General features: G+C 36.1%; 1 protein-coding gene across 1 annotated transcript; it reads right to left on the reverse strand.

Annotated features, from left to right (window-relative positions):
* Positions 1 to 14,128: 14,128 nt before the first annotated feature.
* Positions 14,129 to 14,734, reverse strand: LOC133295130 (pathogenesis-related protein PR-1-like). The gene has a single exon (XM_061493927.1). It carries the CDS (start codon positions 14,732 to 14,734, stop codon positions 14,129 to 14,131), a length of 606 nt encoding a protein of 201 aa, XP_061349911.1.
* Between the last annotated feature and the right edge of the window lie 1,368 nt (positions 14,735 to 16,102).

A 16,102-nucleotide genomic window follows, 5' to 3' on the forward strand; every position in this document is an offset into this window, starting at 1 on the left:
CAGCCAGTCTCCAACCACACATTCTTGAACTAAGTTCACATATAAATTAAGGTGCAAACCTAAAAATTCTGTGCCACACACAACACTAGGTAATCAATCTAGTTCGAGTATAGAAATGAAAGCCTATTTGGTCATTTTCTTGTTCCTCATGAGTCCTTAGCAATAAGTATATTGGTATAAATTATACGAATGGATATACCTGTGGGAATTATGATCTCCATATTCTTGAAAGGAGAAGAGAAAACTCAAACTTATGTATTTCTGATAGGTACAGAAGCTTATATACAAACTACAATTGAAGGTACAGAAAGAGTAACTAACTAACAGTATTAATAACTACTTTAACTGTCTAATCTATAAGAAGCTACTTCATATAAGTGGAGGTGACGTGGCTTCTTCTATATGTGACTCCAATATCCCCCCACAAGCTGGACTAAGAATGTTTCGTAGACCAAGCTTGCCAATAAGAAGATGAAACTGAGAAGGATGCAGGGGTTTTGTGAAGACATCAGCAAGCTGAGATGAAGATTGAATGGGGAGCAGATGTATAGTACCATCATTGATGCGTTCTCTAGTGATATGGCAATCAATCTCTATATGCTTGGAGCGCTCATGGAAGGCAGGATTCTTAGCCAAGTATATGGCTGAGATATTATCACAGAAAACGAATGCAGGTTTAGAAACAGGGATGTGAAAGTCTTGTAATAAGAATTTCAGCCATTGTATTTCACAGGACATCGAAGCAAGGGCTCGATATTCAGCTTCTGCTGAAGATCTAGAGACTGTATTCTGCTTCTTTGATCTCCATGATACCAAAGAAGTGCCCAAAAAAACGCATAATCCTGAAACTGAACGCCTTGTGTCTGGGCAACATGCCCAATCGCTATCTGTGAATTCTGATAATTGCAATGTATTGTCAGATGGAAAGAAAAGACCTTGTGCTGGAGATGACTTGATATATCTCAAGACACGATGTGCGGCTGCCATATGCAAAGTAGAAGGTGATGAAACAAATTGACTCAGTTTGTGTACTGCAAATGATAAGTCAGGTCTGGTGGTAGTGAGGTATAGCAATCGACCAACCAGCCTGCGATATTCTGCTGCATCTGGAATAAGATCAGAAGAATTATCAGCTTTTCGAAGTTTTTGAGAAGGCTCCATTGGGGTGGTAGCTGGCTTACAACTGAGTAGTCCACTATCAGACAATAATTCAAGGGCATATTTTCTTTGATTTAGCACTATTCTCTGAGCAGATTGAGCAACCTCCAAACCAAGAAAAAATCGAAGGTTCCCCAAGTCTTTTATTTTAAACTTGGAATCCAAAGATGCTTTGACATGATTAATTTCATCCAAGTCGTTTCCAGAAAGAACAATGTCATCCACATAGACTAATAAAGCTGTGAAGGATGAGTTGTTGCTTTTGATGAAAAGAGAATGATCAGCAACAGATTGCTTATAACCCAGGTCAATCAAGGTACATGACAGCTTCGAGTTCCACTGACGGCTTGCTTGCTTAAGCCCGTAGAGTGACTTCTGAAGTTTGCATACTTTGGGAGGAAAAGATTTAGCAAATCCATTGGGAAGATCCATGTAGACTTCTTCATTAAGGTCTCCATGTAAAAAAACATTATTTACATCCAGTTGCATTAAGTGCCAACCTTTTGAGGCAGCAATGCTAAGAAGAATACGCACTGTGGTCATTTTAGCTACTGGTGAGAAGGTCTCCATGTAATCAACACCTTCTGTTTGGGTATATCCCTTGGCAACTAAACATGCCTTATACCTTTCAACACTGCCATTAGCCTTGAGCTTTATTTTATATACCCATTTGCATCCTATAATATGTTTATCAGATGGACGATCAACAAGTGTCCAAAGTTTTGTTGTGTTCCAGTGCATTGATCTCAGTTTGCATTGCATCTCTCCAACATTCATGTTTGGCAGCTTGTTGATAGGTTCTTGGCTCAGTTTGAGTCATGGAATTGCAACAAAACTGAGTAAATTTAGAAGAACATGCATTATAGGATAATACCTCTGACAATGGGAATTTAGTAGAAGATTCTGCAGTTGAGGCAGATGAGAAATTGCAGTGGAAATCTTGTAGATAGTGAGGTTGACTTCTATTACGTGTGGATCTCCTTAAAAGTTGAGGAGGATCACAAACAATGGCTTCTTCATGTGGCTGAATAGGATTAGCAGGATTGGCAAGTGCATCTTGCTGTGGAATCTCATAAATGGGAAACTCAAGTAATGCTTTGTCAGGAGAAAGTTCAGAAACATTAGCTTTATCCTTGAAAGGAAAATATTCTTCATAAAAGACTACATTTCGTGAGACAAAAATATTATGTGATAACATGTCATAGAGAACATAGCCTTTCATACCTTCTTGATATCCAATGAAGGTGCATCTTCTGGCCCTAGGAGAGAATTTGCTTCTTTGTGCAGTCAGAGTACTGGCATAACACAAACAACCAAAGACCCTTAAATGATTGATGACAGGAGGCTTATTGTAAAGCATGGAATAAGGGGACTCATTATTCAACAGTGGAGTTAAGAGTCGATTAATCAAGTGTGCAGCTGATGTGCCTCTGGCATATATGGTTTTCCAAGACAAAAATATTAGATTTTAAGTCTATTTGTAGTTATTTTTACACATAGTTATTTTATATTTTGATTTTTATTATCTCAGTTTTATTTCTCACTTTTTATTTATTTTTATATAGGTTTTAGCAAGAAAATACAAAAAAAATCCAAAAAAGAGGAAAACTGATCGTGTCATGGGCCATTTTCCAGAGAAGCCACGCTATATCGCGTGGACCATCGCGTGGTACCGCGTGGCCAACCCAGAATTTCCAGATCAAGCTATCATACATTGACCAGAGTGCCCACACGATGGAGCGCGGGAAGTACGAAAGTTGCGAATTTATGAGGGTATTTTTGGAAAAGTGGAAGAAATGAGATAAATGTTATGCTCCATTGGTGTTTGGCGGCAAACACACATGGGTGGAGGCTAGGTTTTGGAGAGTATTTCAGAGAGAATTCATTCTTCTTCATCTTTTTTTTTTTTATCTAATTTCTATTTTATGTTGGATTCTTGTATAGCTACCATGTCTATGGCTAGCTAAACTCCTTTGTTGTGGTTAGGGTCACAAGCCCTTGTGAACCCCTGATACGATGGATTGAGTTTTTATACTTTTATATATATCTTTTATATTTCGTTTCTACTCTGATCGTATTGATATCATTTTTATTAGAATTGATCAATCTAGTAGTTAATGGTAATTTGGGGATTAGGGCCAACAAGAGGAATCTGCGGCTTTTAATCTAGAAAGGGGGTAGAACGATGGTATGAATGCGTTCTAGGGATAGACGTATTTTGTATTGCAGACGTTTAATTTATCGATCTCTATGCTTAATTTTATATAGAGAACCTCAAGGAATTAGGGCTCCATATGGGATTAAAGGGTTAATTCATCAAGGAATTGAGGGTTAACTATTGATATTTTATCTGATAAATTGTCTGATTATATTTATATATATTGGTATTTGAAATCAATCCGGAGTAAAAGGCGGGGATCATCGGTGAGTGTTCTCTAACTACAGCGTTTTCTCTCATATTCTCTAAACCTTTTTCCTCTGTTAATTCCAATTAATAGAAAATCAAAAATACTTTTTAAATTGCAATTCAATTTCTACACAAATCCTGACATTCGTGTCAAAACGTCTTGAATCTTTTCATTTTAAAAGGATAGATTTTTTTCTGATATTAGATACACTCCTTGTGGGTTCGACCTTTTCGTATTACTATATTACTTGCGCGATCGGTACACTTGCCGAATAACGCCAGCAGCATGTTTGACAACAAAACTCCAAAACTTAGGGGGTAAGTGTGATTGGAAATATAGAGCCCGTGAGACATTCAAAACATGTTGATGCTTTCGTTCAACTCTTCCATTTTGCTCAGGTGTGTCTCAACACAACTGTGTTGGTGTATAATGCCCTTCTGATGATAGAAATCTGGCATATTAAACTCACTTCCATTATCACTACGCAGCACCTTTAGTTTAGTATCAAATTGAGTCTCTATGTAGGCAATAAAATAATGCAGTTTAGTTCGGACTTCTGACTTTGTCTTTAACAAAATAATCCACACATATCGAGAGAAGTCATCTACAAGAGTTAGAAAGAACCGATGACCAGATTCGGAAGGTACACTATATGGACCCCATATATCCACATGTAAAACATGAAAAATTCTATCACTTTTACTGGTACTGATAGGAAAAGGTAACTTTCTTTGTTTAGAAATATGACATGTGTCACAAGGTTTTACATCATTACATGAAATGAATGGAAATACAATAGACATTTGCCTTAATGCTTCATGAGACAAGTGTCCCAAACGAAAATGCCATAATCTTGCATCAGCAATTTTCTTGGCTGAGAAAGCTCTTTTATTCTGAAAGCTTTTATTTGAAACTGAATTTGGAATTGAACTCGAAACAGAATGAGTCTTCAAGCATGGTTGTGGTTGATCAATCACATATAATCCTCCCCTGAGTTCAGCTGTACCAATCATCTTCTTGGTATTGACTTGATTAATCAAGCATGAAGACTTGAGAAAAGTTAAGTAGCAAGCTGTGGTTTTAGCCAATTTGGAAACAGAAACCAGATTAACTTTGAATTCTGGAACATAAAGAACATCAATCAAGTGCAATGAATTGGGCAATAAAACAGTGCCACAAATAGATGTTGTAACTTGAGCTCCATTTGGTATCATGATGGAAATTGGGGCTATTTTTCGTAATGAGCTAAAAATAGGCTTTATTGAACAGATATGATCTGTTGCTCCTGTATCCAAGATCCATCGAATATATGCATTACCTGAACAATCATGAAATGTGAGTGTTGAAGAAACTGAATTCAGATTAGAAGCAGATGCTGTGGTAGCTAGATTGCTAGAATGAACTGACTTATCATCTTGAAGTTGAGTGTTCTGCAAGACGGTAAGTAACTTCTGGTACTGATCTTGTGATAAAGAAACACCAAGATCAATTTCATCATTGGACCCATTGTTCTCATTGGAGAAATCATTATCTTGCTGAACCAGATTGGCAGCTCCTCTTGGCTTCATACTAACTTTATATCCCGGAGGAAAACCATGAAGTTGATAGCAAGTTTCAATGGTGTGGTTATTTCGCCCACAATGAGTACAGATTTTGGATCCACGCCCTTGGCCATGAAAATTTGGAGGATTCTGTTTTCTTTTATCTGCAAAATTCCTCCTAGTAATATTTGACATGTTAGGGAGAACACGAGATAACAAAGATAATTCACCTTGTGAAGAACCTTGGGAGTTGGGTTGGAATTGTCTCTCTTGCTGAGCTACTAAGGAGAATGCTCGAGTAATGTGAGGCAAAGGGTCCAGCATCATAATCTGAGACCTGACATGAGAAAACTGTTCATTCAGTCCCTTCAAGAACTTCACTGTTTGATCTTGGTCTCTATGGTTTCTTATCTGCTCAAGAAGACCACAATTACACCGAAGATTACAGCGGCATACGGGTAATGGACGAAGATTTTCAAATTCATCCCATAGAGTTTTCAACTCAATAAAGTAATCAGTAATATTCATTTCTCCTTGTTGAAGCTTATTAATGTCTTCCTGAATATCAGAAAGTCTGAAAATATCAGATTGGCTGAAACGATTCCTTAGATCGATCCAGACATCTGATGCACGATCCATCCAAAGAATAGATTTCACGATTGATTTGTTGATGGTTCTGTGAATCCACGCAAGAACCATGATATTGCAGCGTTGCCATGCTGCAAACAGAGGATCATCATTGGCTGGCTGAACAATGGTGCCATCAATGAATCCAAGCTTGTTCTTGGACAATAACGCCATGCTTATCGCTCTTGCCCATGTATGGTAATTCCTTCCATCGAGTGAAGGAGTGACGAGAACAATTGATGGATTCTCGTTTGGGTGTAAAAATAAGGAGTGACCAGGATTAGTCAAATATTCTGGAATGGGATTAGCCATTGTTAATGCAAGCAAGCTAGAAACAATTGGCAAGAAAGGAAAGAAAGAGAGTTGCAGCAGAAGAATGGATATCAGAGGCTAAAGCTCTGATACCATATTACAAACAGGTAATCAAAGAAGGAGAAAGAATTATGATCTCCATATTCTTGAAAGGAGAAGAGAAAACTCAAACTTATGTATTTCTGATAGGTACAGAAGCTTATATACAAACTACAATTGAAGGTACATAAAGAGTAACTAACTAACAGTATAAATAACTACTTTAACTGTCTAATCTATAAGAAGCTACTTCATATAAGTGGAGATGACGTGGCTTCTTCTATATGTGACTCCAATAAATGGGAATGATTATGGGTTTGGCTTTAATCATTAATCAGTTCTTGAAACAATAAGTTAAAAGTATCATGAAAGTAAAGGGTATCATTAGTTGGGGACCGTTGCTGCTTGAGGTTATGTTGGTTAATTAGTTGAGTCGAGACTGAAATAAAATATTTATCCTCCCATGTGAAATATATCTGATTGTACAATATGCCGGCTTGAGTTGTATGTATATGACTTGTTTTCCAGGTAGTCTTGTTTATTTACCATAATTTGTGGACAACTGATTAATTTATATATATATCCTCAAACTCAGTCCATTTTTAGATCCATTTGTTCCCATCTTTTGTAAATGAATAAAGTTTACCTACCCATAATGTGGACTAGGACTACACTAATATATATGTTCCCTGAAATATTTGAGACTACATATCTTCTCGTACACTTTAAAATTAGTCTCAATTTAAACAAAAATCCTTTTTAACAGCGTAGGTTTACTTTTACCTCAGGAAATATGGGGCTTTTTTTAGCGTTAGGGTAAAAAATCCAAAAAAACGCTTCAAATTTATTTATCGATTTTTTTTATACATGAAAAGAAATAAAAGACAAATCAAAAAAATAAAGACATAAAATAAAATACTAGCACTTTCTTTTCTGAGAATGAGAAATACCAGTCACATGCGCATGGAGAAAAAATTTCAACGAGCTAGGACCGTTCGTCAAAGATAACAACATATTGTAAATCAGAATTATTGAAGGAAAAATTGGGCAAAAAAATTAATTTATTACTTTTTTAATAAAAAATTACGAATAAGTAGTCGTTTTGCAAAATATTACGAATCTATAGTACCCAAACACGCCCACATGGGGCGTGTTCTCGTGGAGAGAGACACGCCTATGTGGGGCGTGAGCTACTGAAGGGGACACGCCCAATGTAGGGCGTGAGTGGCAGGAAAGAGACACGCCTCTTATGGGGCGTGAGCTGTGATGGTAGACACGCCCAACATAGGCGTGTTCCACTGGAAGGTCACGCCCAATCTGGGCGTGAGTGACTAAACTGCAGTCTATTTAAACACCCACCCCCTACACACTTTTCACAACTCTCTCATTGTTATGTTTAAACTCTCTGATAGTTTGCACTCGTTTACTCATATTTTGTTTTATCTTTTTAAATTTTGATTTTGAAAATGAGTGCGAATTCTGATACTATTCGTGTTGTTCTATATTTTAACGGTAGGAAAGAAGAAGGTCGTGGTGGTGTTATTTTTGTAGGGGAGAAAAGGCCATCACGTATTAAACGGAACTCAACGGTTGCTGAGCTGCATCAGAAAATACGTCAAAAATTATGTCTTCAAGACAACCAATCGATCACTCTAGTCACGACAAGATTATGGCAATGTGAACAATACATTAGCTTGCAAGTGGTCGATGACGAAGACATCAATATGGTAATGGAAGAGTTCTTGAACCAGTCCAGAAAGGATTTCTTAGAGTTGTACGTGGATACTACCACCGCGGAGGAAGTTGTTATACCAATGAGGTCAGTTAGGTCTACTTCTCCTCTTAATGCATCCTCATCTGCTGCTCCTGCTGTTAACATGTATGAGGAAGATGAACATGACCCTACTTGGGTTATGGATGAGGAGTATGACGAAGATGATGAGGAAAATATTGCAATGGAGGATCGTCTTCTTGCAGAGGATGCGAGTGCATCAGACAATGACGAAGAATGTGGCAGGTCTGGTACTGAACTTCAACCATGGCATGATTTGGGGGAGTCTCGTATCGTTGTACATCATGACACAACATCGAGTCAAGTACCAGAACATCCTGAAGGTATGCTATCAATTAATATACTGACAGTTTGGTTGTTGCAATTTTTGATTAAGAAAATAATTCAATTCTATTATTATTATTACGTAGTACATGTAGGCGATGCACCTGTTGATCCTTTTTGGTCAGAAATTCCACATTACACATATATTGATTGAGATTATCCGAGTGAGGCACAATCATGGACGCAGAGTTCGGGTTCAATCCAGGGTCCATGGAAATTGGGAGAAAAGTTGTTTGTTAACCAACAATTTACATCCAAAAAAGAGGCTCAGATGGCAATCAAGCGCTACCTCATGAAGGAGCATCAAGAAGCAATTGTGGTTGAGAGCACTCCCACAATTATACAAAGTCCACATACGGTAATATAATTAAGTAATTTAAAAATTACATACCTGAATATGACTCATACATGCCACGTGTATGAACCCAGCCTGTGTCAAATAGTCAGCGACAACGTCTCGTATATCATCATGATGGGGTCCCCCCTGAAGTTTCCCTCGCCTCGTCTTTAACCCCCTGACCTTATCCTCGTTCCACACAACTTGTGAAACGTGACTACGTTGTGTCCTCTTACGGAGTACCTCCCACCTATATGAGCCAGGAAGTACATGCGTACAAGGATCGGATGGCTCAAGATCACCATCGGATCCAGAGCGCGAGGACTCTGATGAAGACGAATGGGCCATAATAGAATACTACTACAAATGAAAAAGATGTACCCAAATTACTATTGATATTATATTAATTTACACTAAATAAAATTTAATTGCACTTAAGTAAATAGCATTTAACTAACTTCAATTGTTATATTAATTTCAATTAAATTAGCATCATTGACAATTAATTCATTTAACATTAAATTATTCTAAAAATATATTTCAAAACATTAAATAATTCAAATTCAATTTAAATTAATATTGCATACGGTATTCTTTTTTTACAAACCCTAATTATAATGTGGTTAATTGAAAGGTCAGTATGTTTGCAAGTGTCATTCATAAAAAAATATTTATTGTCACAAACTAATTTCTAAGTGTGTAAATAAGTCATAAAACCAACATATACCAATTTAGAAGTAACTAATTAATTTTTAAGTCCATATCTAATACCTAAGTCACATCACAATTCTCTTACATAGGTCACTAATATTTTTCTAACCCCCTAACAATTAAATAAAGTCACAAATATTTTTCTAACCCCCTAACAATTATCTAAGTCACTAATAACTATCATATATTAATTGCTGTTAATAAAAAAAATAAACAATAAATAGGGACTTACATGAAAGAGAGATAGAGCTTCGATGCGCAAAACCCTCCAAAAGAAATGTAGAGAGAAGGAGGAAGAGGAGGTTTAGAGAGAGGATGGGAGGGTGGAAATGAGGTAAAAAAGTGAAAAACCAATATATATAGACCACGGAGAACACGCCCATCAGGGGCGTGTCTCTCTCCTGCCACACACGCCCTATGTTGGGCGTGTCTACCATCACAGCTCACGCCCCATAAGAGGCGTGTCTCTTTCCTGCCACTCACGCCTTACATTGGGCGTGTCCCCTTCAGTAGCTCACGTCCCACATGGGCGTGTCTCTCTTCACGAGAACACGCCCCATGTGGGCGTGTTTGGGTGCTATAGATTTGTAATATTTTGCAAAACGACTACTTATTCGTAATTTTTTATTAAAAAAGTAATAAATTAATTTTTTTGCCGGAAAAATTGGCTAAAAAATCAGCAAGGAGATTCTTCAAAATGACATCGTTTTAAGATTAAAAAATTAAAAAAATTATAATGACAAAGACTAATATAATCCTGAAATAAATTAGAATTACAAAAATATATTTTTCTCAACCTCTAAGAGGACCTTTGGTATTGGAGAAATTTTTTTATGTCCAAGAATCATCATTTACAAGAATATGCCCAGAAAATAAATTTTTCGAAAATGTGATTAAAAAATTATTTGGCAGCTTAAAATATTACTGGGAATATTGATTCAAGATTACTAATTCTATGTTTGGTTGGTTATTAAATATTACTAGGAATGTTAGATAATTTTTTAAAAAAATAACCTTATCATTTTCGACTCTCTCACTCTCAGACAACACACACAAGGGAGGCCGTAAACGACATTCTTGGCTGTTGAGCTTTATTATTTCCATTTGTTTTGTCTTTGTCTTTCTTTGTCCCTTCTTTGTGTTTCCTTGTTTGTTTGGGGCTTTGCCCCTTTTGATATAAAAAAAAATGGATGTTGTCACAATGGTCCAAAGCTGGTTCAGAAATGGGTGCTGAATATTTCTCTCACTGTATTAGGATTTGACAAAAATGGTTGTTGCATTTGTTCAAGATCTGGAAAGCCCACTCCAAATAAGCCATTGAGACCACTGTTCGAGGCTAATCAGAACGGAGAACTGAACCATTGGAGTAGCGAATGTTGATGTTGACTACATCGGCGGCTTTATGCTCCGTCGCCCTCTCAGCTGTAGCGTCACCTCCCATGGCGTCCTTGTCCCAAGTAAGGGAGGTGAATCAGGTTTTGTCACGATGATGGCCAATGTAGGTGGAGAGAAGAGAGGAGGGACAGACTAAAACAGTACAAAAGAGAAGGGTTAATTTGGTCCACAAAATTCTGTTCTTTTTTCACTTCCCCGAGCAAAAAATTATATCACATAATCCATGGACTTCCTAGTTCCTAACATGGTAGCCATACCAAAGTTTTACACGCAACAGCAAAAACTGGCAAAATATTTTACCCGAGAAAGCTTTCTATTTTTACCTACCAAATGTGACATTATAATTCTCCCTACCATACATTCCAAGGAACTCAAAAATAATCTGGGCACCAAACTGGCCTCTAAACGAAATCGTTTTGGGTTCATTAGAAATAATTTATCTCTATTTACAGGAGATACATTAAATCCTATATTAATAATTTTTACATCATATTTTTTAATATATCCGGTCACACGATGACAATCCAGAATCCCTCTCTTTTATATTCATTGTATCATATTGCTGATTGAGGGGCCCAAATCTCTAATTCTTTAATTGTGTTGATATCGGTGTCATACAAGTAATCTCTTTAAGCCTAATTTTTTTTTAAATATGATTTATATGCATCTCCTCTCCAAAAAGCTTCTCGATCGAGATTAGTAACTAAAGATATTACGACTTCGAAAGTAAAGTCCTTCTTGTAGGAGTTGGGTTTGCAGACTGCAATATGCAAACTCCACAGACGTGACAGTTTTTATTGAAAATTGGTAGCTCGTATGCACTACAGCGATTATGATATATACTCAATTTCTTCTTCTTCTATTTCCTTTTTAAGTAAATGTATACTTAATTTCAGTAAAGGTAGAAAATAGAAAATAAAATGTAGATCAGAATATGACGGTATAGGTTACAGCATTTTAGTCATTGTGGTAAACATACGCGTATACTAATTTTACGAGCATCCAAAATATAATTGAGCTTGCAAATTACTACAAGTAACATATTAATTAGTGGGGATGGAATTAAATGGGATCAATCATTGTAACTTGGTCAAGACAGAAATTAGGAATTAAGAATATAAAGAGGGCCTGCCATAACACAGCCCACTGTTAGTACTTATTAGCACGACACAAATCATGGGATGGCAAAACGTATTACTGGGTTGGATTTGTGACGTAGAAAGGTTTGATCCGTAACTAAATTTAATTTGAAATGACATTTATTTATTTACGAGTCAAAAATTAACCTTGGAATACGACATGTCATGAGTCACAGAGCATGAGTTGAAATCAAAAATCAAAAATTTAAATTTTTTAAACAATTATAATAGCAAGAAAGCATAAATGGAATGTGTGGGTTGAATCCTGATCCCGGTCATGTTAAAATTATAAAAAAAAAGTCGATATATTTTTTTTGGACCAAAAAAAATTCAGGGATTAACACATAAATCACCCCGTAAAAAAAATGATAATAATTCGTGTTATTTTTGCAATGCATTTTTTTGGCATGTCATGTCGCGCGGGATGAATGACAGATCATCTCAATCAATTTTACCACCCATATTGATTCCTAATACTATATATAGTAAATTTTTACGAAGCCTTGAAAGATAAAAATTCCAAAAAAAAAAAAAAGAGAAGTATATAAATTAATCATTATATTAATGAAACGATAATGGAGATTTGAGCAAGGAGAGAATGCTTTACTACTTGCTTCGAACTTGGAAGAGATGTAAACGTAGTGTGTGTATATATAATATAAGGCAAACCCTAGCATCAGAGACTTGATGAGAATGAGATCTGCGTCGCTAACTGTTGTTTCACGTGTGTAGGCTAATCAGGCCGGGATTTCCTTTATTAGCAGATTATCTGCCATTTTTATTTTCCATGATTGAATAGTGTGTGAAGATTTTAATATTTTAATCAATGTAAAACTCCAACGATGGGATAATTAGCATCAGAGACTTGATGAGAATGAGATCTGTGTTGTTAACTGTTGTTTCACGCGTGTAGTCTAATCAGGTCGGGATTTCATTTTTTAGCAGATTATCTGCCATTTTATTCTCTATGATTGAATAGTGTTAAAATAGAAGATTCTTTTTGATTGAAGCAATACAATTACAAATCAGAATTATGCACCAATAATGCACACACAAAAAAAAAATTATGCACCAACCATGTAAAAAAATAAAAAAAAATTATGCACCAACCCTAGTACAAAAAATATGATAAAGAAATTTTACCTGAAATGAAAATATAATAAATAATATTTAAACTCGAGTCAGGTGTTGACACGTGTCACATTTTTAAACTCAGAAGCCTCTGAGTTCTGCGTTTGTGATTTGATGTGTGATTTAATTTAATCAAATGAGATGTCATTGCGTAGATCTTGAAAAGTTATGTGGAATCAAAAAAAGAATTACCTGAATTGGATACCTGAGTCAAAAGTTATGATTAAATTATTATTTTTTTTTTTGGAAAAAAAATGACATGTGTCAACACCTCATGAGAGACGCCCCATTGGAGCGTCTCCCCTTAGGGTGAGACGCCCAAATGAGGTGTCACATGTGACACCCAAGAGAGACGCCACATTGTTCAATAGATCCGTAATTATTTCCAAAACTGTAATAAATGCATAATTATTTTATTAAAAAACATTAATTACATTTTTTTGCCAACTTAGGATTTAAGAATATCAAGAGGGCCTGCCATAACACAGCCCACGGTTAGTACTTATTAGCACGACACAAATCTAGCCCCATGGGATGGCAAAAGGTATTACTGGGTTGGATTCGTGACGTAGAAAGGTTTGATCCGTAACTAAATTTAATTTGAAATGACAATTATTTATTTACGTACGAGTCAAAAATTAACTTTGGAATACGACATGTCATGAGTCACAGAGCATGAGTTGAAATCAAAAATTAAAAATTTAAATTTTTTAAACAATTAAAATAGCAAGAAAGCATAGATGGAATGTGTGGGTTGAATCATGATCCCGGTCGTGTTAAAATTATAAAAAACTTCAATAATTTTTTTTTAGACCAAAAGAAATTCAGGGATTAACACATAAATCACCCCGTAAAACAATATGATAATAATTCGTGTTATTTTTGCAATGCATTTTTTTGGCTTGGCATGTCATGTCGCGCGGGATATTGAATAACGGATCATCTCAATCAATTTTACCACCCATATTGATTCCTAATACTATATATAGTCAATTTTTACGAAGCCTTGAAAAATAAATATTACAAAAAACAGTTGTAAACGATAATGACATAGATAATCATTATATTAACGACACGATAATGACATATATAAAATAGTTGTAAACGATTTAATGCAGGAAACACAAGTCTAGGAAATAATTAAACCAACAAGGCAAACAGATAATGAGTACTCTGTCACATTGTTGAATTATGTGACTCGCTAATCGGGAATATCAGTAAGGTCTTTCTCCAATGTAGTTGCCAGGAGGATGATAATTGCAAGTGATGAAGGTACCCTGATCACCAGAGCAGGCAACGCTAGCGCAGCCAACCTTCCTAGTGTTGTTCCACACAATCTGAGTATAATGACCACACATTTGTCCTTCATCACAAGAATTAAGATTGTAATCGTAATATTGCTCCTCTTCGGCCCAAAGCTTGACAGCTTGTGCTGGGGTCCACCCAGCTCCGCCACCCCAGAATAGGTTCTCACCGTATCGCCCGTTGGAATGCTCAAGGGCGCAGTCATTGCTTCTCTGGTTTGCATACCACTGTGCGTAGCGTGTTAGCTTTGCGCTCCACACCAATGGTGGCACTCTGACCTTGGACCGTGCAGCATTATGGGGAATCAAGAACTGGCTTGCAAAGCTTCTTTCTTGTTCTTGTTCTTGGTCTGGGTAAGCATTCTGGGGAATTGAGAATTGTTCTGGAAAGCTTATTTGTTGATTTTGGTCTAAGATCCTAGCATGGGTGGTTGTAACAAGCAACAGAAACAGGGCGACAGTGATGGTGATGAAACACATCAGGCTCATAGAGCGTGTGGAACTGGACTGGCTCATTTTGGTGTGGCTAGCTATGGAGATTTGAGCAAGGAGAGAATGCTTTACTACTTGCTTCGAACTTGGAAGAGATGTAAACGTAGTGTGTGTATATAATTTAAGGTAAACCCTAGCATCAGAGACTTGATGAGAATGAGATCTGCGTCGCTAACTGTTGTTTCACGTGTGTAGGCTAATCAGGCCGGGATTTCCTTTATTAGCAGATTATCTGCCATTTTTATTTTCCATGATTGAATAGTGTGTGACAATTTTAATATTTTAATCAATGTAAAACTCCAACGATGGGATAATTAGCATCAGAGACTTGATGAGAATGAGATCTGTGTTGTTAACTGTTGTTTCACGCGTGTAGTCTAATCAGGTCGGGATTTCATTTTTTAGCAAATTATCTGCCATTTTTATTCTCTATGATTGAATAGTGTTAAAATAGAAGATTCTTTTTTATTGAAGCAATACAATTACAAATCAGAATTATGCACCAATCATGCACACAAAAAAAAAAAATTATGCACCAACCATGTAAAAAAATAAAAAAAAATTATGCACCAACCCTCGTACAAAAAATATGATAAAGAAATTTTACCTGAAATGAAAATATAATAAATAATATTTAAACTCGAGTCAGGTGTTGACACGTGTCACATTTTTAAACTCAGAAGCCTCTGAGTTCTGCGTTTGTGATTTGATGTGTGATTTAATTTAATCAAATGAGATGTCATTGCGTAGATCTTGAAAAGTTATGTGGAATCAAAAAAAGAATTACCTGAATTGGATACCTGAGTCAAAAGTTATGATTAAATTATTATTTTTTTTTTTGGAAAAAAAATGACACGTGTCAACACCTCATGAGAGACGCCCCATTGGAGCGTCTCCCCTTAGGGTGAGACGCCCAAATGAGGTGTCACATGTGACGCCCAAGAGAGACGCCACATTGTTCAATAGATCCGTAATTATTTCCAAAACTGTAATAAATGCATAATTATTTTATTAAAAAACATTAATCAAATTCTTTTGCCAACTTAGGATTTAAGAATATCAAGAGGGCCTGCCATAACACAGCCCACGGTTAGTACTTATTAGCACGACACAAATCTAGCCCCATGGGATGGCAAAAGGTATTACTGGGTTGGATTCGTGACGTAGAAAGGTTTGATCCGTAACTAAATTTAATTTGAAATGACAATTATTTATTTACGTACGAGTCAAAAATTAACTTTGGAATACGACATGTCATGAGTCACAGAGCATGAGTTGAAATAAAAAATTAAAAATTTAAATTTTTTAAACAATTAAAATAGCAAGAAAGCATAGATGGAATGTGTGGGTTGAATCATGATCCCGGTCGTGTTAAAATTATAAAAAACTTCA

Source organism: Gastrolobium bilobum, unplaced genomic scaffold (assembly GCF_033153095.1).
Source record: "Gastrolobium bilobum isolate Gb01-03AN ecotype WA unplaced genomic scaffold, APGP_CSIRO_Gbil_v1 utg913, whole genome shotgun sequence".
In the NCBI taxonomy this organism is placed as follows: Eukaryota; Viridiplantae; Streptophyta; class Magnoliopsida; order Fabales; family Fabaceae; genus Gastrolobium; species Gastrolobium bilobum.

Bases quoted from the DNA above. Each gene is read 5' to 3' on its own strand.
- LOC133295130 (XM_061493927.1), bottom strand. From the start codon at position 14,734: ATGAGCCAGTCCAGTTCCACACGCTCTATGAGCCTGATGTGTTTCATC.